At 39.2% G+C, this 26,955-nt stretch overlaps 1 protein-coding gene across 6 annotated transcripts in view; it reads right to left on the bottom strand.

Moving 5' to 3' along the window:
* Positions 1–6,004: 6,004 nt before the first annotated feature.
* The window catches only part of LARP4B (La ribonucleoprotein 4B), a 57,578-nt gene continuing 36,627 nt past the window's right edge, over positions 6,005–26,955 (bottom strand). For 2 of the 6 annotated variants that reach the window (XM_067291915.1, XM_067291914.1), the window contains 10 exons: positions 25,254–25,364; positions 24,685–24,738; positions 24,124–24,333; positions 21,357–21,463; positions 20,568–20,822; positions 19,139–19,184; positions 15,630–15,794; positions 12,343–12,467; positions 10,459–10,567; positions 6,005–9,914 (listed from right to left, as the gene is read on the bottom strand). In XM_067291915.1, coding sequence (XP_067148016.1) covers positions 9,633–9,914; positions 10,459–10,567; positions 12,343–12,467; positions 15,630–15,794; positions 19,139–19,184; positions 20,568–20,822; positions 21,357–21,463; positions 24,124–24,333; positions 24,685–24,738; positions 25,254–25,364 — 1,464 coding nt within the window. In that variant the 3' untranslated portion in view covers positions 6,005–9,632. The remainder of the gene's footprint in view (positions 9,915–10,458; positions 10,568–12,342; positions 12,468–15,629; positions 15,795–19,138; positions 19,185–20,567; positions 20,823–21,356; positions 21,464–24,123; positions 24,334–24,684; positions 24,739–25,253; positions 25,365–26,955) is intronic. The other 4 variants (XM_067291916.1, XM_067291919.1, XM_067291917.1 and 1 more) reach the window with 4 other exon arrangements.

The raw sequence follows: 26,955 nt of genomic DNA, 5'->3' as shown, positions 1-26,955 counted from the left end.
CTATAAATCTATACATCCTCCTGCCAGAACAGTTCTTACAGAAATAGAATAAAGTCAGAAAACATTCTGATATGTCTCTGAAAACGCTGCCAAATGCCTGAAGGCAGCTGTAGGTCACACTATTAGTTCTACCGAATCACTAGGATTGCCCAAGGCCTTGGGACCCAAGGACAAACATATCCTGTGCCAGGATATTCTCTCATAGAATTTCTCTATGGGACAGCAAGATCCCCATTTTTATGCAAACATCACATCATAGTAGCAAGACATGAAGACTGTTTGATAGTTATTCAGCAGTAACAGTGCTAGGTCCCAAGTGCTGCCGTAAAATGCTAGCATCTCATATCAGTACTTGACCCTACCTACCCGCTGCATTGCTTTGTATCTGCCTTGCTCCTAAAAGGACAATGGTAAATGCTGCAAAACAGTCAATACTCAGAATTTGAACCAGATATCCAAGTAACTTAGCTTCCATTTAGACATGGGAGTGAAGCAGCTAGCTGGAATTTGGGGAAATATTATTGGAAAAATATCACCATTTTCAGTAGAAAAGTAAGTTCTTATTCAGATATGGTCATTTAATTTAGATGCCTGAGAAACTACTTATTAATACATTCTTCAGAAGATTCACCTTTATCACACACTTCTTGACAGCTTTGAAACACAGTTAATAAAATGTGCCAAATTTGAACCGTTATTTCACAATATGGCAGAACAAGCTATATTGAAAACTAGCTGCTGATAAACAAGGAGCCAAGCTCCATCTCTGAAGAGATGAACCAAGGTAGAACTCACTGGGGATTAATATTACACAATGAGCAGTAAGATCTAATTTTTTCTGTCAGCAACTAAACCAATACAAGACAAATTCCCCTCCCAGCTGGCAGCTGAGTTGCAGAACAGTTGAGCTTGGCAGGGACCTCTGGAGATTGTCTAGTCCAGCCCCCCTGCTCAAGCAGGGTCACCTGGAGTACGTTGCCCAGGACAGTATTCAGTCAGGTTTTAAGCATCTCCAAGGATGGTGACTCTACAACCTCTCTGAGCAATCTGCTCCAGTGTTCAATCACCCTCACAGTAAAAGTAGTTTATGTTTAAATGGGATTTCCTGTGTTTCAGTTGGTGCCCATTGCCTCTCATCCTATCACTGGGCACCACTGAAGAGTCTTGCTCCACCTCCTTTACTCCCCCCCCCATCAGATATTTATACACATTGATCAGATCCACCCAAGACTCCTTTTCTCCAGACTAAACAGTTCCAGCTCTCTCAGCCTCTCCTTGAATAAGAGATGCTCCAGTATCTCAGTCATCTTTGTGGCCCTTTGCTGGAGTCGTTCCAGTAGCTCCATGTCCATACTGGGGAGCCCAGCACTGGACACAGCACTCCAGATAAGACTCACCAGTGCTGAGCAGAGAGGAAGTATCATCTCCCTTGACCTGCTGGTAATGTGCTGCTTAATGCAGCCCAGATGGCTGTCGTCCTTCTGTGCCACACTCCTGGCTCATGTCCAACTCTGTCTACCAGGACTCCCAGGTCCTGCTCTGCAAAGATGCTCTCCAGCCAGGTGGCCACCAGCTTGGACCAGTGCAGGACTCTGCATCTCCCTTTGTTGAGTTTCATGAGATTTCTGTCAACCCATTTATCCAGCCTGTCAAAGTCACCAAGTCAATGACATTCAGGTCAACAAAATGAATCTTTGCTACATCATGGCCAGCAACACCATAAACTTCAGCAACTCACCCTCTTACTGTTAAACAGCAACCCTGAGCTGGAACTACAGCTTGAAGTTACAGCAAAAAGGGTTAGTACATCTAGTTGTAGACAATTCTGTATCATTTGATGCAGAAACAAAACAGAAGCTTTCACAGCAAAACAAAGCTAATGTTTGCTGCTTCCAGGTAGTCAGAACCTCTGAAATAGCAGCACCTGCTATAGCAACGCTGAAGCATGTAGTGCACTGTTTGCATGACTCGCTAACTCCAGCTCGGCTGTACATTTCTGCCTTCCATTTTGGAGCTTCTTTTGCTACCTATATCTCCTTCTCTACAAAGGGACTAAGAATCAGTTCCAAAGAGCATCTCCTGTTCTGTGGATTTTTAAGCTTTATGCACATTCAACCTGGCACCTAACTTTCATGTACGCAATCCAGTGCTTCCACCTATAGTTTTTCTAGGCTAGGATGAAAGCAAGTATTAGTAGGCAGGATGGTAGCAATGCTTCTCCAGCCTAGTTGATCTTAGGCGTCCACGAGAAGAGCTAATTCAAACAAGGAGCAAAACGCAAAGGTTTATTTGAAACAAGATTTGCTACCAAGAAGGCATTTGACTGCCAGTCCAAACAATCAAATCACTTCAGTAAATCAGCTGCTTAATAGTGTCTGTCTCAATCAACAGCTCACTCCAGCTCTTTATTTGCCATAGCCTGTATAAAGGAATCTTTCCTTGGTAGAGCCATGAGTCATATTAGACAAGATGTAGCTAGCATTTGCCAATATGTAGGAAGCATACAGATTCCAGCAAACATAGAAGTGAAAAACCTTGTATCAGAGAAGTACCAGAAAACCAGCAATAGCTATAAATATTCAAAGATAGAGCATACTTTTTTGAATTTATTGCATACATTAGTCTGGAAACCTAGAGCTTGAGAACCAAAATACAATATCAAGATAATCCTCCTTTGAGTTCCAAATTTGCTTTGACAAGTGGGACAAAAAAAAAAAAAAAACAAACTTCAAACTGAAGTGTTACAAGATGCTGCACCTTTTATATTCTTGAAAATAGGTGTAATTCATAGTGGCAGGGATCAACAATTGCCATCTTCCACAAGTGATGCAACTCCCCAGAATTACGACACTGAATCACCAGAAAGGAGAATGAGGAGAATACACTAGGAGAGATAAAAATGACTAAGTTTTACACATCCCATTTCTAGAGGGAAACGGGATAGAAATCACAGTCCTCCTTGTGGAGGAGTAAGAGACTGTGTAGGCAAGCCCAGCCACAGGTAACGCAGGTCCCCAAGGAGCGTCATTTAGAAAACAGGTCTTCTTCCCCAGAGAGACTACTCGCTCTCCACTCAGTCGTGCCACTCTGCTGCCAGAGCAGACCTCGCGGCACAGCCCACCTCCCACGCTGCTCGGGCCCGGCTTGGTGGAGCTGTGAGCTACTGCCTCGCACAAACTCGGCTCTACCCAATATGTGCTGCCTGCTAACATTCTGAAACCCAAATTCAGTAATTTGGGGTCTGAGACAAAAAGCAAGAACAAAGAAGGTTTCTCATGTGTGCTACAGCCTATAAAACTGTAACTACTGGAAAGCACTGACAAGCTTGGGAATGGGAAAGAGAGCGAGGCCAGGAGGCCCACTGAGCGCCACTCACTTGTTCTGCTCAGGCTGCCATCCGACACCACACGGAGAGCATGCCTACGACTTCAGCTCTGGTTTTGGAAGACATTAGAGACATTTTATTAGGTATCAGTAATTCCATCCTGACATGTTGATTTCATAGATCCTTCCAGCATCACTGTGTTTTACAGCTCCAGATTCATCCGTTTACCCCTTCCTTCCTCCGAGCACTCTTAGCCACAGTAGACTTACTACTCTGTGGACAACTGTCTGCATACAGCAAATGGGATGTAAAACTATCAAACTGCAGGATGGTTTCCAAACTGCAAGTGCATAACACAAGCACGCAAAGCGGTTTGCTCTTCAAACTGACGAGAATGAGAGGTTAGGGGGAAGAGAGCATAAGATAAAAATCCCCCCCCACCCAAAGTCCTGTGATAGTATCATCATGAAACAGATGTAAGATTTGGCACATTTACAGCTTATATATACAGCTGTGCCACCAATACCAATAAGGGTAAAGTGAAACCCACGCCCTTTCTTCTCCCTTCTCCCCATTGTGAAAATAAGGCTCAAATACAACAAAGCAACCTTAATGAATTTCTACGTATCAGCTGAGCCAACACAATGTGTGTGTGATAAGCACAAGACAGGCTACGTTTGAGCCAAGACCTTTCACCTTACATTTGTTCTGAGCTAGTTGTACCACTTCAGTTCACTTGGGCTGATGTAAGGTGCTCTGCTGCCAAGAATGTCACCGTCCCTCTTCTCCTTTGGGTGCCAACTGCATATTCCTGCGCCCCTCCCGTTCTACTGATTCCCCTGTTCTGGCTTCTAACATATTTCAAAAAAAAATCTTTTTCTATGTTGCTTTCCAGAGAGACAGGCGAGGTGATCACATGAAGGGAGCCAACAGCAAGGAAGCATGGCACGGTGCTAGTATGCTACCCCCGCAGGCAGGCCAGCTTTTTCAAAGCAGTAGCATTGTTGTGCTTATTCAGCAAAATAGTTTAGTAACAGTAATCTGCATGTTAGCTTAATAACAGTACAATTGTTATCTGATCAATTTAAGTTGATCACAGAATTATACAAGATATATGCATATACACACAAGATGCTTACAGTTTCCATGGTGCAGTAACTCACTGAACTACCGTAACTGGATTGCATCAGAGCTTTGCACGGAAGTACAGCTTATCCTTTTGAAAGGAGAGATGAAAGGGTAATGTTAACTGCACCTTTAAACCAGCAAAATTTCAGTTCAAATTACTTCTCTAAAACTCTTACACCCATAAAATACAGCTTATGATAAGCAATAGAGTAAGAGGTTGTACATTTGAGAAGTTTGTGAAGTAACAGCACATTACAAAACTTGAAACCCTTATTTTAGCTAAAAGATTTTATGAAGTTTTTAAAGAAGCCTTAGAGTGTAACGAGTCACAGTCCTGTGACAGTAACTCCTTCCTGAATACTCAGCTGCATGTAGCCTGCCCATTCACTCTTTCCCTCATGTTTGGGATGTTCGTGTGTGTGTGTGTGGGGGGGTGGTGGTGGTGGTGGTTGTTCAGCATGAAATCGGTGCAGCCATCATCTAACATGACATCATTATGGGAAAAGCTAGCACCAAGGGCACACTGCCCGATTTTGCTGTGTACAAATAAATCCCTGGGTTTTGTCCCAAGGAAGCCACACCAGCATTATGACATTGTTGACAATTTTTCATGCATCTTTAACTTGTAAGTAATAGAAAAGAGTTCCAAAAGTAGAAAGGATACTTCATTCTTAAAAAGTGAAAATTGACTACCCGTAGCTACTGCACTCGGCACAACTACCAGATCCTACTGTTTCACACGCTAAGCTTTCCTAACCTGCAATGCTCAGCGTAGCAGACACTAGTGCACCCTGACACTGCTGCGGTGCCTTACTCTATAGAGCAGACAGTAGGGAAATGAAGCAGCAAGCAGCCTATCCGCTATGGAAGTTTATGGAACATGTAGCCTGAAGAATACTTCAATATTTTCCAAGATGCTTTAATTCATTTTAATATACACTATTAGTGCTTTAATGCTAATGTCCATTGTTAAACTTGGCCAAATACAGATGAACGAGACACAAACCTAAAAAATAAAAAGGTTTTAAAGTATTTCTAAAAGGGATCTTTTGCTTAGAGAGAGACTATCCAAGAAGCACTTTTCTTACAGGCAACAACAGGATAACGGTGTAAAAACCTCTAAAGCCAACCAAAGCCAAAAATAACCCCAGAACATCTCTGGATTCAAGAGCCATGCAACCACAACACTAATACAGACTTTAAATTCACATTTAAGACCAAGTCAGGACCTTAACTAAGAATCTGAAGAAAACATTAATAAGGTTAACAATCTCTAGTAAACAAAACATCACTTCAGCTTTTTATATATAAACTTAGTCAGAATTACCTAATAGAGACAGGTATTGCTGCCTCCACCAGTGTCATATTATGGGTATGTCTTCGCTGCTGCTCCACAGCCTTAGGTGATGGATACAACAGCTGTTCTGAACAGTACACCAAGTACAGATGTTTTTCCCAAAATTAGAAATATACAATTTCCAAAAATGGGAGCAAAAGACAAAGTAATGAAAAATACTACTGAAGAAAGGTTTAATTAAAAAAAATCAGGAATTCAACAGTGCCTAAATCTTTATTTTTCATAACCTACATATTTTTTTTTTTTCAAATTAGACAGTTTTACATTTTATGACACAAAAGGAAACTTAAATTACTGATAGTTTACATGTAAGCTTGATTCCAGTCTTAATGGAAGAAGAACAAAAACAAAAACCCTCAAGAAGGCTTCCATATTACACTTCTATTTCATGAATTGGCAGCTGTTAGGTCTCCTCAGAAATCTTCGATTGTCTGCTGCTATTAGTGTAATAGGTTACAAAGCACGTAAAAACCCCTAACTGTAGCTAGCCGAAGGAGATACAGAGATAGGCATGCACCATTACAGTCAGCTGTTGCTCGTGATACACCGCACCACACTCAGACAAGGGCCTTTCTACACCAGCTGCTCAAGTCTTTAAAGGATAATGCAGCAACATAAAAATGTGCCACCGTTCACTGATTTTTAAGTGGCAAATTATAAAGTCATGGTGGGGGACTGATCTGAAACAAGATTACACAGCACATTTTAAAAACAACTTCTGTGTTTTTTTTTCTAAACAAAACTCCTGCAAGAACAGTCTCAGATCTCATATTGACTTGTTTTATATTTTCAAATGAAAACTATCACCACACAATCCTACAAGGTAAAATGCCAAATTTAATTACTGTAACCCTGAACTTGTAACTCAGCTACTGCTTTTGGGAGATTTTTCATTTCAAAAGCCACATTTTAATAACTACATGTATCATAGCAACAGTCTGCATGCAACTTCACAACTCTACTCCGAAAACTCCATTTTGTCATTGAGTGAAAAAAAAAATCTCAAAGTAAAATGCAGTAAGGATAAGTGGTATATTACACAGCTATTTGGCGTGTCACTTTTTTCTTTTCTTTTTTTAAAAAGCTATAAAAATCACATCAGAGGAAGGTTTAAACTTTCGATGCAACAGACTGTTGCTGGGTAAGCAGTAATTACAGTGTATTGACCTAGCACAAATGGCAGCAGAACACATTAGAAGAGCACAACACATCCGGCTGGTCTCGATATATTACCTTATGTACCAGGTGAGCGTTACGACTAGCTGTACACAGTTGCTATACGTAACCACTGGCGGTGGTTCGCAGCTGGTAAGCCTTTCACTTTCAGCAGACAAACAAAAGGAATCATACAGCTGGCCTAAACCATACACAAATCTAGCTACCATTTTCACTGCCACTGGGGAAAGGATAAGCATATTAAAATCCAATGACAGAACTAGTTTTAGCAGTTTTGGTGATGTTGTCAAAGTCCTATCTCCTCCCACAGCATTCACAAAGTGCTCTTTTTAAATGAGGGGGAAAAAAAACCAAACCCCAACAGATTCCAGCGTGCCCTATTTTAACCAATTCTGCAGCATACAACAAGCTGGATTTAAAAGGTCAACTAATTACCAATTGGTATTTGTAAGAGGAAGTTTATCAGGAGTTAACTTCTATAATTACTTTACAGCTCTATGAATCATACACTTAGGAAAAAACTGATATTCCTGAAAGAAGCAGACAAATAAGTTTCAGTGTGTATTTTCTTAGCAGTCTAAAGTATTTTTCCAATTAAATTTGATTTTATTATTGACTTAAAATTACAGTTGGACTGCTAGAATTCACTATTTACATTGCAGAACACTTCTGAATTGGTTAAATTGCTTGTTTTTAGAGGGACTTAGGAAAACATTTGAGGGCTTTCAAATAAGACTTTCGTTCCATTTCCCTTTTGCAGTGAAGAGGCAGAGTCAGTTCAGCACACCAGAATAAAATAAGAAAAAGAAAAAACAACAAATTAAAGTAATATTCAAACCACAACATTTAGTTTATCTACATCCAGCTCAACAGCAACATTTATAATATCAATAATTTTTATCAGATTTTTTCTTTAGGGTACCTTTTTATATGTTCTGATTATTTACAACTGTACAAGCAAAGCACACACTTCCAAGTGCACATATTTAATACAGTATTGACTATTTGCATTTACAGATTTTTCAACAATCTGAAAAAGATCAACTGTTTAAGATCTTTAAGGTATATTACAAAAACTGCTGCTAGTTCCTGTACTACAGTATGTTTACCCAGTAAGACCAGTGACAATAGATACATACTGTAACTGAGTAATTCTGTATTCCACTCGTGCTAACCCTCAACGGGGTCAGACCTCATTAACTCTAAGCTGTCTTGTACAAAAGTTAAGGCAAAGTCATTTTCAAGTTTAAATAAAATTCAAGTCTTTAAATATTGGATGGAAATAATTCTTTAAAAAAATCAGTTGTTTAAATAAACATTTTTGTGGAATAAACTGTACTGTCATAGTCAGCAGGAATGAGTTTTGTCTGAACTTCCTGCAGCTTAAACACTTAAAGAAAAACTTTAGGCATTTTAAAACAAAAATAATTTATATTCAACTTTATTAGAAACTTGCTAATTTAGTGCATCCTTGTCCTTCAGAAAGCGCATCACTTCTAAAGTAAATAAGTGTGAGAAACCTCATTCCAGAGGTAAACATCAGGGATCTCTTCCTCCACCACACAAAACAAACACCATTATCTCACGTCTTGAAAAATTTAAATCCATATGCCAATGCTTGTAGTTACAGGAAGACGTCAACACAAGGCTGACTAAGATATGAACTCTTTCAAAGAGCACTTGGGGCAGAGTTTAAAAAAAAGTCTACACAGAGCACAGGGGTAACCAGAACATACAGCGCTGACTCAGTTAACTCCCTTACAAGCACAGGGAAGCTAAGGTTATCACAAGGCGGCTACAGTGCTTTTCTCCTGATAATATCCACTAACGGGCTTCACCACCATAGAAGCTCAGACTTAATTCTTTCTATTCACAATGTGCTTTGTATTTGCAAATTATAACATCAGTTTTATTCTGGAGTGAGAAGATGGTTACTTGCTTGCAGTAAGTCAAAAACAGAAGTATTTTAGAAAGACCACTATGGTGCTCTGTAGGATTCATTTTGTGTGTGCAAAACATCAAAAAAAGATTAAATTTTTAAAAACGCTAGAAACAACTACTTGTTTAACCTAAAAGTGCAAGTTTGTTTGCTGACACTTGGTACAGCAGCCCAATAAAAAAAAATCTTCAAGGTCACATACTAATTCATAAAATATATCTACTTCCTTGCACTCTACACACTAGCTGCCGTTATCAGTCTTTTGGACACTTTAGATAAGTACTTGCAGACCAGTTTATTAAAAATATTGCAGCAGCACATTTCTGCTTAACAGTTTAGAAAAAACTCACTATACAGAGCTTGCACTCACACAGCCACAGAGAGGCTTAATAAAAAGTTGTTTTTTTTTCTTAAAGACAAATATTTTACATCTTGAAAAAAATAATCACACTAAGCTTCACCTCCAATTAAGCACCAACCTAAATATAAGGTTTAGAACAACTATCCAGAAATATCCAGAAAAAATAGAATGTTTGTTCAAGAGGGGAAAAGTATTTCACAGAAGAAAAATAACTTGCAGGCATTGTTACATGCCTAATATCACTGCAAGCTCCTAACCAGCAACTCATTCTCAGGTATCTTAGTGGGAACATGGGTTTAATTTGTGGGAAGCAGACCTCTTTTCAACCCCCTCCCAGGTGTTAGTTTCACTGAGGAGATTTTGGAGGGGTATTCTGTTCTTTATTTAAGCGTTTGCCAACAGCTGGAGGGGACGATCTGCGCCCTGACTGTCTCCTCTGGTCTTTGGGTTGTCCGGGATGTGACTTTGCAGGAGGAGGTTCCCTGTTTTTCTCTATTGTTTCTGTGGGCTTTCTTTCTTCTTTCCCACATGCTACTGTGTTTGGCTTCTGTTCTTTCTGGGGTTGCAATGTAGGAGGATCCTTAGTTGTTCTCTGGCAAATTTCTGCATAACTAGGTTTTCGCAGTTCCTGGCAAATCAAAAGCAAACAGGATGGCAAAGTTAAACAAAGCATCCTGAGGACTGGAAAAGTCATTTACTTTTATGAACAAAAAAGGTAAAGTCTTTGTCAGAGAGGCTGCTGCACTTAAAGAAGTTAACAGAAGCTGTACAGACAATAAGGTGCAAGACAAGGTAAGATGCAAAACAATATTCCAGAACAATGTGATTTTGTGACACAGCAAAATATTTTTGATTAAAGCAAACAAGGAGTTGAATAAAGATGAATACTCTGGTTTAAATATCAACATATATATTACTATCTCTACTTCAAGGATACAACCAAGTAAGAAGGGAAGTCAGAGACAGCTATCACTAACCAAAAGTTATTCTGGACATTTTTGCACTATGAATTACATAACTGTATCATGCAAGTAATCACAGACCACCAACATGCAAGTTTAAGAATGCTGGGCTCATATGATTAAACAACACTGGACAGCAATAAAAACAATATTCTGTTAAATGCATCAAACTGGATCATTAAGAGAAAGTCAGGTAATAAGGTCACTTACTATGGCAGCCCCATTGACTTGTACCGATTTACATGCAGTACTGAGTGTGGAAGAAAGCCTTTCTGTACTCTGTGTCTCTCTCTGCTGTTTATCCACAACCTTGGAATCCCTGTAAGCATTCAGCAGGAAGCAAGTCTCATGAAAAGTGAAACTTCAAGACAGATGAATGATCAAATATGGGATCTAAAGCTTTATTTGATGATGACCATGAGGAAATTATAGTTGTAATTTGCCTAACACACTATGACCAGATTTAAAAATGCTATCAATTATAAAAAAAGGATATTAATGTGTAATTTGACACAACCTAGAGTTTGTGACATTTTGACAGCATGCAGTTATTCAGTTCTTTCTCACAGAATCGCTGAGGTTGGAAGGGACCTCTGGAGATCATCTAGTCCAACACCCCTGCTCAAGCAGGGTCACCTAAAGCACATTGCACAGGATCGCATCCAGGCGGGTTTTGCATATCCCCAGAGAAGGAGACTCCACAGCCTCTCTGGGCAACCTGTTCCAGTGCTCTGTCACCCTCACAGTGAAAAAGTTTTTCCTCATGTTCAGATGGAAGCGTCTGTGTTTCAGTTTGTGCCCGTTGCCTCGCGTCCTGTCGCTCGGCACCACTGAAAAGAGTCTGGTCCCATCCTCTCGACACCCTCCCTTCAGATACTTGTACATGTTGATAAGATCTCCTCTCAGCCTTCTCTTCTCCAGGCTAAACAGGCCCAGCTCTCTCAGCCTTTCCTCATAAGAGAGATGTTCCAGTCCCCTAATCATCTTTGTGGCCCTTCGCTGCACTTGCTCCAGTAGTGCCACATCCCTCTTGGACTGGGGAGCCCAGAACTGGACACAGTACTCTAGATGTGGCCTCACCAGGGCTGAGTAGAGGGGGAGGATCGCCTTCCTCGACCTGCTGGCAACACTCTTCCTGATGCACCCCAGGATACCATTGGCCTTCTTGGCCACAAGGGCACATTGCTGCCTCATGCTTAACTTGGTGTCCACCGGGACCCCCAGGTCCTTCTCGGCAGAGCTGCTTTCCAGCAGGTCAACCCCCAACCTCTACTGGTGCCTGGGGTTATTCCTCCCCAGGTGCAGGACCCTGCACTTGCCTTTGTTGAACTTCAGGAGGTTCCTCTCCGCCCACCTCTCCAGCCTGTCCAGGTCTCTCTGAATGGCAGCACAGCCCTCTGGCTTATCGGCCACTCCTCTCAGTTTTGTATCGTCAGCAAACTTGCTGAGGGTGCACTCTGTCCCTTCATCCAGGTCATTGATGAAGAAGTTGAACAAGACTGGACCCAGTACTGACCCCTGGGGGACACCGCTAGCTACAGGCCTCCAACTAGACTCTGCGCCACTGATCACAACCCTCTGAGCTCTGCCATTCAGCCAGTTCTCAATCCACCTCACTGTCCACTCATCTAGCCCACACTTCCTGAGCTTGTCTATGAGGATGTTATGGGAGACAGTGTCAGTTCTCCTGTTACTCAAACACCTTACTCAATTTAATTTGCAAGTTCCAAATAAAGACTTACTGAAAACATTATTTACTGTATGCACAATGACATTGCTCACAGTATTGGGGATTTACTGCCTGTGCTTCATAGCTACCTGAATGCAAGATAGGAAGGTACTCATTAAATTTTTAAATACTTGCTGAGACTAAAATACAACAGTAAAAAAACCTTTCATCTGCTGAATGGGCACTATTATGATACTGTTCAGATATTAATTTTTATTGCCCTTACTGCAAGTACACAATATAAAATATTATTTCTCATTAATGTTTTAATAGGTATTTACAGTATTCCACCTAGCCTTCTGATGATGGAAAATGCAAACATGATTCAGAGCAGAATAATTATAGTCATGTAATTAAGTCCTTACTCAGAAGGCTGGGATGGCGAAGGAGACCTTTCAAACGTCCTGGGCAATGTAGAAGACACTGGCAACAACGGCTCTCGAGGAATTCCTGATGGAATAGTGTTTGTACTTGCATCCACATTTAGGTTCTGAAGGAAAAAAACCCAAACACATTAAGGCATAGAATGGCAATCATGGTATCCAATTAATATGATTTCCTTGAGAATTAATACAACAAGGAAACAATTTACATGTTGATTGATACGGGTGAATTGACCACAGGAAGATACAGAAGGATCTGACATATGGATTGCAACTAAATAACTTTTTTCCTTTGCAATTATTCAGAAATGCTGACAAATAAATCACACACTATGGCTCTTTCCCAAGAAGCCTGAAGCTTAGCTCCCTTTGGGACACATCTGGATGACAAAATCACTTTTTTCAACCTGGGAATTTTGCATCTGATGGTGACAAAGTAGGCTTTGCATTTGTTTGCATATCTATAGTTCGCCTACTAAGAAGGAACTCTCCTAGATTTATGCACTAAGAACTAGCTTCTGCAATGCTCTAATCAAGCATCTTACCAATAGTGGGTGCTAAAAAAAAAAATCCTAACCCTAAAAAACTAAGTTTTTGAAAACTAGGGTATGGCAGTCATTTAAAAGTCCCTTTTCTTTTGCTATGATGTGATTTGCTACTAAACAAGGTGCTTATTTTTCCATAGCCCTCAAAAGATTTTTCTAGTGCCATGTGATACTGTCCTTCCAGATAAACTCCAAGAGGGTTCAATGTAAACACAGGAATTTAAATTATCACAAAGTAGGAGGAAAAGAGAAGACTTTTTATACCTTGAAAACAAAATTCTGACAATTTAACTATTTCACTTGCTTTAAAAATCCTATGCTTTTCCTATTGGTTCTGACCAGATGGATTCTAGTACCAGAACTGATTCTGGTAAGCAGAAGAGCAAGGGAGGAGCACAGAAAGTACAAAATAGTCATCCCCTTCCCCCAACGCCATTCAAAGGTCATACAACATGAGACTCCCATAGTCACTGCTGGAAAGGAAAATGGTATTTGATGACACTGTTTTAAAATCAGGCACCATAGATTACTGTACTGGATGTAAGCCTAGTCTGATTCATAGTAAAATCCTAAGAGGTGGATGTTTAGAAATAAGAGAACACCTTCTGTGGTTTTATTCACTACAATAGTATGTACAAAGGCTTGAAAATTGCAAGGTGTTGAGCATTATGGCCCAAGTTCATTGAAACCTGTAGGTACATGGTTATGTGTGAACAGCTTCAAGCGAAGCAGACGTGCGAGTGCTATTCCTAGGCCAGAACACTCAGCCCCTGATCTCACAGGGCTGCAGTTTCCTAGTTAAAAAAAAGTGAGATTAATTTCATCATTCCCCAGAGCTACATCTGAAAGGGAGCACCGCAAGCAAAGTGAAGAGCGGAAAGAATGATGCCTGGATAACAATGGTTGCAAGTTATACGATCTAAGTTCACTCAGTTTCTGTACACAGGTCTTGTGCATCTATAAAACAAGAGCAGCACTACATATTACTTCAGGAGTACTGTGACATGTGGAAAAATGCTGAGGTCAAGATGAAAAGCAACCTGTATAAATTGGCATGGTCTCAACTTTAACTCAGTTGAGTATGTTTCAAACACCTTACCTGGAATACAGTCACTTTGGAGTCAGTTACTACTACCTTATTCATTATTAGTGCCAACAAGGAAAGACAGTGCAATCCTTTTCTTACACACAACTGCACAAACATTAACCCATGCAAGCCAGAAACAGAAATCTGGAAATCAGAAGTAGTTTCTAAATGTGACAGTGCATTGCACTATCATAAAACCACAATGCCTGAATTATATTAAAACTGCCTCTTTGGGAGAGTAGCGTAGGTTCGTTAAATCTACTACAGTGCAAAGCAAATACTAGTTTTCTACCTGGAGGAGCAATGGGATTTAAGCTGCAGCAGCAAGACCAAGTACTGGCACTATATCTAAAACCTGAAATATGCTAGCTAAAAAACTCTTCAGAAATAATACAGGTAAAATATTTTAAAATAGACTGCAGGGTAAATCTTGGCTAAGAGAAACAGACTACAGTACGGAGTACTGGCAGACAGTTGTATGCAAGGGGAGCTTACAACTTAGTTCAACACTGCTCTTGTCCAGCGTTAAACACTTAAGCACTGTCTTCTCCTTTCTGCACATGCTAGTTCCCCATAAACACAGCCCTGGAATGTAGCTATCCCTACTGCCACTTGCAGGAGACAGAATATATAGCTTGTCTGGGTAATCATTGCTTTGGATGTAGGCTGCTCTTACTGCTGTTTCTTTCCCTTACCAAGAAACACCCTCCCTACCCATCCCTGATAAATGGGCACCAAAGACAACACTTCTGCAGCAGACTGATTCTAGAGACAAAATACAAGAGTAAAATAGATTTAGGTGTTCATTAGGTTGCTTTGTTCTGCTATATCCTGGCTTTAACTTTCTCAGTTGTGGTACAGCTATGAAAACATAATTTAACATTAAGGCTAGCAAAAGAGACAATATAGACTTCCATAGTCTAAACTGTTCAATAGTGCACACTGTTTTATCACTCTTGATGGAGAACATACTGTCACTCACAGATGGTGTGGTAGTGGTGGTTTTAATTAAGAATGAAATCTATGAACAGCTACTGAAAATTAATTTTCAGCTGCATCTCTACTACATCTTGAAGGCAGTGGTTGCCAACTCATTCTGGTTTATTTTTAAGTTTTCCAAGCAATATGACAAGACAACTCTTGTATCCAGCTGGTTTTGATAACAGTTCTTTTTCCAGCTATGATGCCTAGTGTACTGAGATTATGTAGGCAGGTTCTTTATGTTTCAGTGCTTAGAAGTTTGCCTTTGTCACTTGAGACTGTTTTATATACAATTCAGAAGTCTGATTTTCAAACAGGAGGAAAATTTAGCATACATTTTTCACTTGGATCTATTAAAAAGCCTACGGCAATTAGAAACAGCAAAGAGCATGTTTTTCAATCTCTGCTATTAACAACTATGTATGCTGGTGCACATATTCCACACCATTTCAAAGAGAAGATCCAACAAATTCTAAGACATGAGTGGTGAAGGCAGCTGTACATCACTTGACAGCTTTTTTTTTTTCTTCCTCTTTTAAAGCATTTCTCATGATCCATGTAAAACCACATGGATTTTTCTCTGTATAAGCCAAACTAAAAGCAAGAGGTACGCAATACTTTGTTTTCCCCACCAAAAATGCACACTGACTACTCACTCTTTCTTTTGACGTTCCTATTACCACACTGGACAGTCTGTTTTCAAAAAGGTCTTCGGTCTTTAAATTGCCAGCAGCCCCAGGTAATGGAGGAAAGCTAGATAAACCCAATTCAAAGCTAGGAGATGGAGGTTTTGGGGGTGGTGGAGACTGTGTTTGGCCTCTCTGGAATAGAAATAACATGTTGAGATTACCACACTGGATGACAGAAAGGAAAGCCATGGGACTCTAAACCACTCAATATTTTGTATTTGATGTATATCTGTGAAGCCCTAAAGAGGCTCCCCCTCCCCTCCCAAGAAAAACACACAGAACCCAGGAAAACACAGTTTAATTTTCCATTGCTGCTTTTAAAACATTTAACTATAATTTAAGCAGTAGGGCATAAGCCTCCTTAAAAAATTCACGTGCATACCCTTTAAGGCAACTGGTATAGTTAAATAATCTCCCTATCCATTCCATCAGGATGGACACTTACACTGGCACAGGAGGAAAAAATAGACTGTTTTAGATATCATGATATAATAACAATATAGATATAAAACCCATTTATGTGTAGTGGGTAACGTTCTAAGTAAAAGATAGGAGTCAGCAAGAAGCTTACCTCACGTTCATATGTATTAAGAAACGGCAAGACAGCATGCTTTGCATACTGCGTAGGCAAGGGCATGTTTGATCTAATCAAACATGGAAAATCTTTGAAACATGGAGAATTTTTCTAAGTGTGTCTGAGGAGGAAAAATGTGTCCCAGGCCAAAAATAGTAAGGGGCTAAAATCTGCAAGTGTGGACAGCAGCTCAAGAGTCAAATGAACACTACAGGTGGAGATCACTTACGAGGAGTGCTTGTGAGAGTTTGTAAAGCCAAGTTCTATTTACCCTGGAAAGCTAAAATTCCTTTTGTTATATGCCGTAACTGAAGTTGCCCATTAACTTAATCTACATCATATAAACAAAACTGTTTCATGGCTGTGCTCAGCCCTGTGCCAAGATGACCTCGGCTTCAGAGTAATAAATGCAAAGCGATCTTTGAGATGATTCCTATTTTGAAAAGGAAAACAGTTACCGCCGTAGAGTTAAGATAGTCTCAGTGTGAGAACAGCGCTTCTGGACACAACGCTTTTCCATGCTCTGTCATTTGCTGTTTTTCCCCCTTCCTTCTCATGAAGGGGCACAGAGACACAAAACTACCCTTGAGGTCCTTTTGGAAACTACAGTTTATTTCAAAAGAAGCACCAGGGACTGGGGGGGGGGGGGGTGGGAGGGAAGGAAAAGAGTAAATACAGAGGCAAGACTCTCAGACAACTGCTACTCTTAAGAGACTGCCACTGACCCAACGTCATCTTCTCGCAACACAGATTAAGAGCACTACAGCAATGAAGACTGCAAATCTCCCAAAATAGAAGTCAGTTGACCAGGAACCTGGAGACTACGCTTATCCAGCACAAGCTGCAACAGGGACAATCTTCTGCTTTTCAGAAAAGTACCTCATATCACAGCACTGAAAGTTTTATTAAAAGACTGAAGGATAGTAATGAATTTAAAAGCAGTATCTATTGCAAACTTCCTAGATTATACAGGTGAGTCATAACAAACATGTAGGAGAGACAAGGAGCCTGGATATATTAACAGCTTGGATTAGGGGGACCAGGGAGAACTTAAATGGAATTTAAGATGCCAATTGCATAAAATTTCGCTTACAGATTACAGCCACGAGGAATTGAGCAACTGGCTTGTGCTATAGCCCCAGACACAAACTGTTCAAAAGGGAACGTGCTCTTTCCCAAGCAAACATGCATATTCTCTACAACTGTTCTTTTTAAAAACCAAAGGAAGTCGTCACTCCTTTCAAATACAACTGTTTGTAGCCATGTCCTATGTATAATATCTAAGCACTAAAGCATTACACAGCAAACAGAAACCTGGATTCAATCTCCGTAGCTTGAAAGGGTCAAATCTCAGTTTTCCACTTCAGAGCAGGCTATCTATCAGTGTGCAAGCTGTGGGTATGCAGCATCCCCCCCCCCCCGCTCAAAGTTGCGTCACTGTACAGTACAGACTAAAGATTCATGGGCCAAAAAAGAATGGAAGGAACCTGACTACACAAGCAGCAATTCAAGTCTGCTGTTGAGCGAATCAAATGGTGAGCCTTCAAAGAAGTTTTGTGTCTACCAGTTTAACATTTAAAGTTAAAATAATCTTTAAAGCGAGTTGAATCTGAAGAGCCTCCCTGTTCAGTAGGAGTGTCTGAGGCGATCCTTTCACTCCTGCCACTCATTTTTGTCAGTCATGCCTAACTTGTACCACTTCCTTGTTCTTTCAAAGACAGAAAAGTGTTGATGACAAAATGCGAATCTAAAAATTAAAGCAGCTCTGAAAGGGTAAAAAAGTAGTATTGAGAATCCTACATGTAATTTCAACTCAGTGGGCTTTGAGAAGTTTGGCAAGAACCAAAGGGAACCACTTGCCTTTATATACTCTCTAAAGCCTTGATGTTCCTTTTTTTTGAGTCCCATAAGGCTGCTCAACAGCAGGAGGCGCAAATACGCAAGTGCAGCTATTCCAGACCTCTAAGGAAATGTTATGGCTCATGCAGCAGGGTTACTTTGCAATCATAACATGAAGGAAATAACTTGGTTAAACTTCCTGAAATTGCTGTGTGTGGCAAAAATGAGTTGCAACAAAGTGACTGATTTTATCAAATCAAACCTCAAGTCCTACAAAAAAAGTGTATACTTATCTCTACCCACTGTCAAACCCAATTTTTTCAAATATCCTGTCTACTTAGGTATTCACCTTTAATTCAAGTTTACCAAAATAGTAATATTTATGCAGCATTAGTATATTCACCCTTACATGGTGGTACTAAACACCTTAGATATGCTTCTTATGTAATAGATGCTATCCCCTACACTACCCTTAAATGAAAGATGACATCGCAATTGGGGGGGGGGGGGGGAATGACCAGCTTTTCATCCCTCTTCCAAAGGGAACTAGAAATCTTTCTCCCCAGATTTGGAGCTTGGGGGTGGGGGGGTGGCGGCAGGGGGATGGTCTAGAGAGGTGTTTGGTTTTAGAAATAAAACTGACCACTTCATAATTTAACATTCTAGTTATACATTATGTGACACATGGACCTATAAAATGTTTGTCAACATCCGTATCTATGATTATCAAATGCACAGTGTGTTGAACATTAGCTTAGGTAGCTAGCTCTCCATGAACGTCAGCATGGGCATGCTGACAAAATAACACTAACTAGGAAGATGGAAATTCTTTGCCACTATAAGAGTAATTTTAACTTTTTCCCATTTCTGTATTAATGAACAGTCTTCTCCAATAGCCAAATGCAGTAAACTCATGTGAATTTAATAAGCTGTTATCTTTAGTCAACTATCACATACAATTTCTTGTGCAATAGCTTATCTCATCTGCTATTCCACATAGTACCCATGCTATTGCCTTGTTATCCTATTTTAATTATAGTTGAGTAAGATCATGAACACTCACTGTAAACTTGTCCTCCCTTTTCTTTCGGTAGCCATAGGAGTTTTTCCTAAGGGAAAGAAAATACAATCATCAGAACCTTGCCTATTCATTCATCCTCATTTTAGACAGGTTATAAAGGAGTGTTTTTGGAAAAGATGTCTAGCAAGTCCTCATTAAAATAAAGGTACAGATTTCATACAAGTCAGCATAAGAACACATTGGTTACTAATAACTCCTGTGTTCAAAGTACATTCCAATGTCAATTACACATAAGGCTTGGCCAGGGTTTTTTTTCTTTTTTTCTTTTTGATACTGATGTCACTTTTGAAATATGGTTAGCTATTTTAAATTCAGGTAAAGTCCCTCCAAAACATTTTCAATGCTTTTTCCCACCCTGTCTCCAAGCAGCAGCCAAAATTTCAGTGGTGTCTAACTCAATTTCAATACATTTCCTAATGTTTTCTGCTTAACTTTCAATATTTTAGATATATTCAATACTGAAGCACCAGAACATAAACTTTAATTATTGACTATTCTTGTACATTTCTGTAATCCTATAGTTGAGTGATCTTGTTTCCTGTTCCCTTATTTAATTGTATTTTCATCCATTAACACAATTTTGCAAATTAGACATAGAAAAGTATAACAATCCTTGCACAAAATCCCCATTTAATTTTGCAAAGATACAATACGAGCCTAATGTAGGATCATCTGCAAAAAGACTGAAGTTATCTGCCAATTTAGTAAGTTGCTCTCAAAATGTAATTTGGGGACAAAAACATAACCATCATTAAACATGAATCCGCACAATACTTTTTCTAAAACACTTAATAGAACTGTACTGTATTTCAGAACTTACCTGCTCAGTTCTCAAATTAAAAATGGCTCTGCCAATTTTCAGCTCCCCAGCTTTTTTTTTTTTTTAAATGGCATAATAACAGGTTTTCTTAGTTCCAAGTAATACCATTTTTTTTCCCCTCCACACAAATCCATTGTCTTTGTTAAGTTGCACATGCCTAATTTGGGCAAAATTCTGGTCTTTCAACTGACATTATTAACAATGAGCACTGCTGGTAGAGATTCAGGTACACAGTCTACACCGCTGAACAATGGAATGGGAGGAACTACTTTGTTAAAGATAAATAATACGTAGAAATTTTCTGACCTATTGGAGAAAGGACAGAGGATAAGATATTATGGCTGCAAACTGTTCATCGGTTGCCATTACTGGTTTTAACTTGGTACGAAAGTACATAACTCCACTTTGCATTTGTCCTAAATTTAGGGCTTTCTCTAAAGTACTTTCCAACAAGACTTTAGCTTTGAGGAGACACAGACTCAGTTTAAAATAGTAATGAGTACAATACTAATGCCATTCCTCTTTTCTAAAAGCAGTAATGAGAACCAAAGCTATCAGCTTCTTCAGAGAACAGCTACGGAGTACACTCACCTTCCTCTACCCAGTCCTGGAGACGAGTCAACACTGGTCTGCTCCATCCGTCCAGTTCCTACTTCCCTCTTGGTATAACTCGTAGTAGCATTCTGCATCCGTGTCCTGTTTTGTCCCGGCTGCCGCGTCTGTGGACTCCTGACGCCATTGATTAAACGATCAGCAGAAAAGTTGAATATTGTAGGACTGTCTAGAAGCCCAGGTCCCCTTTCTGCACTGGGTATTGTGTGTCGTATATGGGACTTGCTAGGATTCCTACAAATTCAAAAGTCATTTCAACATACGCACTATGAGAGATCTTCTGAAGCCTCAGTCTATACACAAAATTCAGAAGCAGTAAACTGCTTAGCCCTCTATTGTATATTTTGTTTATACGAATTATAAAATGTTTGTTTGAACAGGTCACATGCATAACCTTTCTAATGCATAACCTTTCTAATGTCTATCTTAAGCTATGGCTTAACTAAAAACTACTTGAACCTCAAAATCTTACATGAATACACCTGCTGATTACACATTATCATTCAGATTATCTTATTTGAATACCCTAAAACATGGAACAGACAAGTTCTTGGCTCTCAGACAGTCCATTTGCAATCAGAAATATTGTATTCACTAATAATAAATAGTACTATTTGACCTTTGGCCTCACTTAACCTTGCACCCAGTTCCATTTAACAAGCATTTTCACGTTAGCTGGCATTAAGATAAGCAGATTAAAACCCCACATGCCAGATAATTCAGTAGTGTGTATATAGGTGTATATTGTTAAAAGATGGTTGAACTTGCCTGTTCCTGGGAGGATATTGTCTGAGTGTAGTCAGTGGAGAAGCAGCAGGCTTGAAGGTTGGAGATGTGAACCCATTGATAAATCCAGTATTTGGAAATGGTGTTACCTAAAGAACATATTGCATGCTCATAAGTATAAACAAACTGTGTACTATTTTCACAAGTGCAAAGCTGAACACTCGCTTACACTAGTATTCTGCTTATCAAAATAGTGACTATAAGACAGATTAGAACGCTAGTCTTTGCTATCCATCTTGAATGGATAAAACCAATTAAACTTTATATCATATTCAAGAATAAACTTCTATATAGCATTCTTTCTACAGTTAAATGATGAGGAAGCCTCAATCTCCTAAAAGAGCTGGCATTAAAACTGTTTCCTGTTAGGTATCTTTAAGCTTGTCTAACCTTTCTTGCAAAAGTTAAAGCATATCGGTAACCTACGACAGTCAAAATTTTGCACTAAGGCTGTCATCCCAAATTGCTCTTAGACTAATCTAGTACATATAACAGCAAATGCTATCACATCATGAGGCTAGGAATCTAGACTCTAAAAACAGACCAAGTTTAACATAGATATTTTAGGAACAAAGTTTTATCAAAATACTGCTTTGAAGTGCTTTCTGCTTCAATAGCTACAACTCAAATGCTGTAAAATTCGACCAAAGGTGTAAGTAACTACTGAACCTGAATAATGAAAAGACACTAAATATATTAAAGGAAAATAAGTTTAACTCATTGCTTAAAGGGACACTAGTAATATTCAGTCATGGAAGGAAGGAAAAGTCATTTCTATTTTCCAGTAATTCCCAAAGCATTCTTCAATTGCTTTTTCCACAAAAGTCATCCAACTCATCAGAATAATACCCATTTTCACAAGTACAAACCAGATCTTTATTCAAATACACTTAATATTTCACTTTGTGAAAAAGCAGGTAAATATAGAATTCTGAGTACGTGTTGCCATATTCTAGTTTCAGAACAAAAATTTTGTACCAACACAACTGGGTGTATCTGCTCTCAAATTAAAGATGAGACAAAGTGCTGCTAATATTTATGCCGAAGCTCACGAGAGAAACTTCTGTTATGCTTGCATGCAAGTCTCTACAAGCAAATTGCAATCCTGTATTATGAGAATTATTCCAGTGTCACTGTTCCTCCTGGTTTCTTTCCTCCTCACAAGTAATTTCTATTCAAATATAACTCTCCCTATAAAAGGTTCAAGAAACATCATACTACATTCATGTACACAAAATGCAGCCAAACACTGAAAAGAAATGCAGCCAAGCAATGACAATATGCTGCAACACAGTGGGAGGCAAAGCTCTGCCAGTTAATTTTCTAAATTTACTAAGAAAGGTATGAGATCTTTAATGCTAGCAAACTTTTAAAGTCTTCCTCCGAAGGCCAGGAGTAGTAAGCTTTCTGGAGTACAAAAAGCTCCAGGATGACATAAGGCAGATACACACTATGTTGTGCTTGAACCTGCGGTCGTAATTAATTTACATCTTCTACAACAGTGCTATCCAGCTACTTCCCTATCCCACAGTCATTTTATCAAAACTGTGCAAGAGTCAGTCGTCACTTATGTAGATGAAGAATCACATTCATTTTAGCTGCTGCTTAATAAGAAGGCTGTCTCCGAGGGTAATGCCGTTCAGCACGCTACCTTGTCTCCTCTGCGTTCTTTGCTCCTTTAAAAAGGCTTCCACTGCAAGGGATCTGGCTGCCTTCCCTATGTGTGAAGTGTTTAGCACACCAACTTTTTAATTAGCTTGCTGTTCAGTACACAGGAAGTTTGTTCAAGTTTGTTCAAGGACACTTTAATCCTCTGCCAAAAACCTCTAAAAAGCTTTTAATTTTGAGCACTGCTACCCGAGTTTCTTCTAGCCACAAGTAAAGATGCATTTCTGAACGTGAGAAAGGGGTTTCATATAGGACAATCTTATTCTCCCAGCCATTACAGAGAACTATAGTCACCTTAGTTTTTGTAGGCTGACAAATGAAGAATAGAAGTGGGTAATTTTGATGCAGCTGTCATAATGGAGAAGATGGGAGTATTGCAGGATGCAGTGGATGTCCTAGATGAGATAGCATCTTCAACTACGACCAGATAGTATAAAAGGACTCAATGATACCATCTTATCAGCCTAGCAAAGGCTTAACAATAGCCTTTTTAATTCCTTAGCTTTTTAAATTTTCTTAAGTTAAAAGTAATCTTTCTGAATTATTTGAAATATTTTTAGTTTTAATTGCTGAAAAAGCTGTTACTTTTCCACAGACAATATTTAACTTTAAGAACATGCCAAATGCGGTACACCAGCATGTTAAGTGAGAGCTTATTTTCCTGCTGGAAGACCAAGATGCTAAATTATCCACATTTATCTGATTCTATTAAGTTTATCCAGTACATATCAAAACTGATTTTCAGGTATTCATGTATATACTCTGAAGATCTAGTCTCTACAAATGCTTTTAACTATTACCAAAGTCCCAACTAATCTTTAGTAAAAAAAAGTTTCCTGCCTTGAAAACTAAAAGGTTAAGAACTGAGAATCACACTCCAATTTGAGACCAGAGACTATTTTCAAATAATTAATTGCATACTCCAATGGAAAAAATTTGAAGAACTGCTTTTCAAGAAGAATCAATATCTTAACTCACCTCTTCAGGACATACGTACGTCTTACCTTAAGCCTCAAGGCTTCAAATTAAAACAAAACTAACTTTGAGAGGAATGCAAATATTTCATAGCCAGGAGACTTACCAATGAAGGGTCAAGGTAGCTATGCGCAGCTGACCAGGTCTGTGGGGCAATTAAGCTGTACAATGGAAACTGCTGTTGGGGACTGTATACTGGAGGTAAGTAAAAAGATGTTGTATAACGCTGTTGCGTGTAGAGGTTCATATCCAGAGGTCTATATCCATTCTTTGGCAAAAATGTGTTTATAGCTATTGCCTTTGCTTTTATCCTTGCCTGCAAAGGAGATTAGATTATTTATTATAGCAGTCTTTCAAATTAAATCAGCATGGTTCAAACTAGCAGCTCTCAAACTTGCACTGGACACTTGTCAGCCACTGCTATTTCCTTCAAGGAAGGCAGGAACAGCTGAACACTTCCTTCCTGGCCTGCTGCCAGGATGGATATGTTGCTGCCAGAAAGGAGGGAAACAAGAGAAGTCTAACAGCATGCACTACGTTTCAAAACCGAGATCCAGGTCAAATGGCTGCTGAGATTGGACCACCTTAATTTACATTAGAAAACAAAACAAGCAAGCCCCCCCCCCAAAAAAAATACACACACCCTCAAAAACAAAGCTCTATTTACCTTAATTGGTTTTCCTTGGAAAGTTTTCACTTCTTCTCTAAGGTATCTGTAAGCCTTTAAAAAAGTTATTGTAAAATTTGTCAAATATAATTTAAACAAAAGAAGCTGAAGTTTTGACAGGCTAAGCTTTACAATTCTTGAAGTGTCTGCTAATGTTATGCTGAGAAACAACTAATTTAATCTGCCTTTGGTGAGATTTAAATTATCACAGCAGAAGTGCTTTAAGTGGCATGAGTAGCAGCATTAAAACAGAAATTTAATTCTTAAGATTGAAGCATATTTCAATGTGTCATCTTAAATACGAATTTTTTTGATACCTAAAATTATAGCTTTGGCCAGGAAGCCAGGATATACAAACAAGATAAAACTTTTTCAGGGTTACGTTTAGTGATACTGATACCTTAATATTAGCCAAGGGCATTATGAGTTTTAGAGGGTTTTTTTGTTTGTTTGTTTTTAATTCTTACATGCTTGCAAGAATACAACTTATCTCCCACTCAATCTTCCCTCAATTCAATCTTACTTCCTTTTTATTCTCTAAAGGAATTTAGAAAAAATATAGCAGTTACCTGCTGTGCATCAGCTTCCGACTCAAATGTGATGAACCAATTGTCATTATAAGCAAACTCACAGTTGATAAACTTAGGCAAATTATCTCCTTTGAAGAGTGCTTCTACCTCCTAAGGAAAGGGGATTTGACAAGGAAGGAGAAAAAAGGGTGGAAGAAAGAAAATGGAAGGAGAGAAGAAAACATCAATTTAAAGTGTATAATTACTGAACTCCATGTAAGAAAGATTAAAAGCACTTTCCAGCTTACAAAACTGGGGAATTGAGAACTTTCCAGAATACCTGCAGCAATTCTCCAAGCTCCCTGTTAGTTAAAAGGAATAGTTAACCTATCTAGGCCATACAGCAGGTAGAGGCTGCCTACTGCTTTTAGAATAGGGGAGCTGAAAGCTATTTAGGCCATAGAGACACACTTAAATTTGGTATTAAGTGCAGTGTTCCACTGAAAAAAGCTGTTTCATCTTCCTCATCACCACTGCATTAAGCCACTTCTTGCTCTGCTCCCTCCTTTTGCGAGGCCACCTCTGTCCATGAGGCAAGATAGATTAGGAAACTGATCCAGGAAAAAGTATTTCTTCCCTCTCCCCAAACCCACTTTCAGTTAAGTGCCACAAAAACCTGTGCCAGTGTACTGCCGGGGACAGGACGTCCCTGCTCTTTTGGCAGAAGCTTGGAGATGCACTTCAGTTCAAGTAGCCACACATTAGGATATTTAAGAGCAGGACTTATGTTACCCCATAAGCAAAGCTAATATCTACAGCAAAATACACCTCAGACTTCACTTATATTTGTGTTAGTTAACTTGCATAATATTATTTTTTGTTAGAGTTGATGTGAACAGCATCAAGAAGCAATGCAACTTGGGAGGCCTTACAGTATGTTTGAACATGGCTGCTTAAATAAAGCCTGACCATGCTAAGCCAGAAAATACATCCCATTAAATCTGTCGGTTAAGTCTAGATTTTCCACTCTGGCAAGTTTAAGCACCTCCCTTCAGACCACCTATTTTGAAAATGAAGACCTGTCAGAACTTTTCTGTTGTTGTTTTTAAGCATTTAAGAGAGACTACCCAGTGCTAATGTATCCAACCTGACAAAACGATGACAGCAAGAAAAACAACCTATTATATTAAAAGCTAGGCAGTCTTTGAAAGGCTACATTTCATTTAGAACGTTAAAAGCAGCAGGTATTTTTAAGCAATGTACTTGGTGTATCTAGTTCCTTCCCTCCTCTGATTCCTGTAAAGATTTAGTTTCATGCTCCTATTTATTAAGTTCATTTACTTCTTTACAGTAAGGTTTTAGTTTAGCAGTACTTTTTAATTTTGTATGAAGACTAACAAGCAACTCTTTCATAATTGTTATTCTTCCTTACAAAATTTAAAAAAAGGAAGATAAAAATATCTATCCAGCATCAAGTATCTCTGCCTTCTTCTCCTTTTTCAAGAGGGTTTAACCTATGGCCCAGTCATTTTTCTTCTAGTCTTTCCACTACTCATAGTCCCAGCTACTCAGAGCTGCACTGAGTACCTTCAGCACTCAAGCTCCCCACTCTTGTGCTCATTCCACAAGCCAGTGGAGACCCTTATTGACTCATTCTGACACCTTCACCCCCAGGTATTATGGAAATATTTGCAACGTCTGAAGTTCTTTACCCTGAGAAGCTTCCAGCTGCAGCAATGGCTTTTTCCATTCCAGAAGAGGG

This window comes from Apteryx mantelli, chromosome 2, assembly GCF_036417845.1.
Source record: "Apteryx mantelli isolate bAptMan1 chromosome 2, bAptMan1.hap1, whole genome shotgun sequence".
Lineage (NCBI taxonomy): Eukaryota > Metazoa > Chordata > Aves > Apterygiformes > Apterygidae > Apteryx > Apteryx mantelli.
Note: the sequence above shows the minus strand (reverse complement) of the source record. Positions and strands in the feature narration are given on the sequence as shown.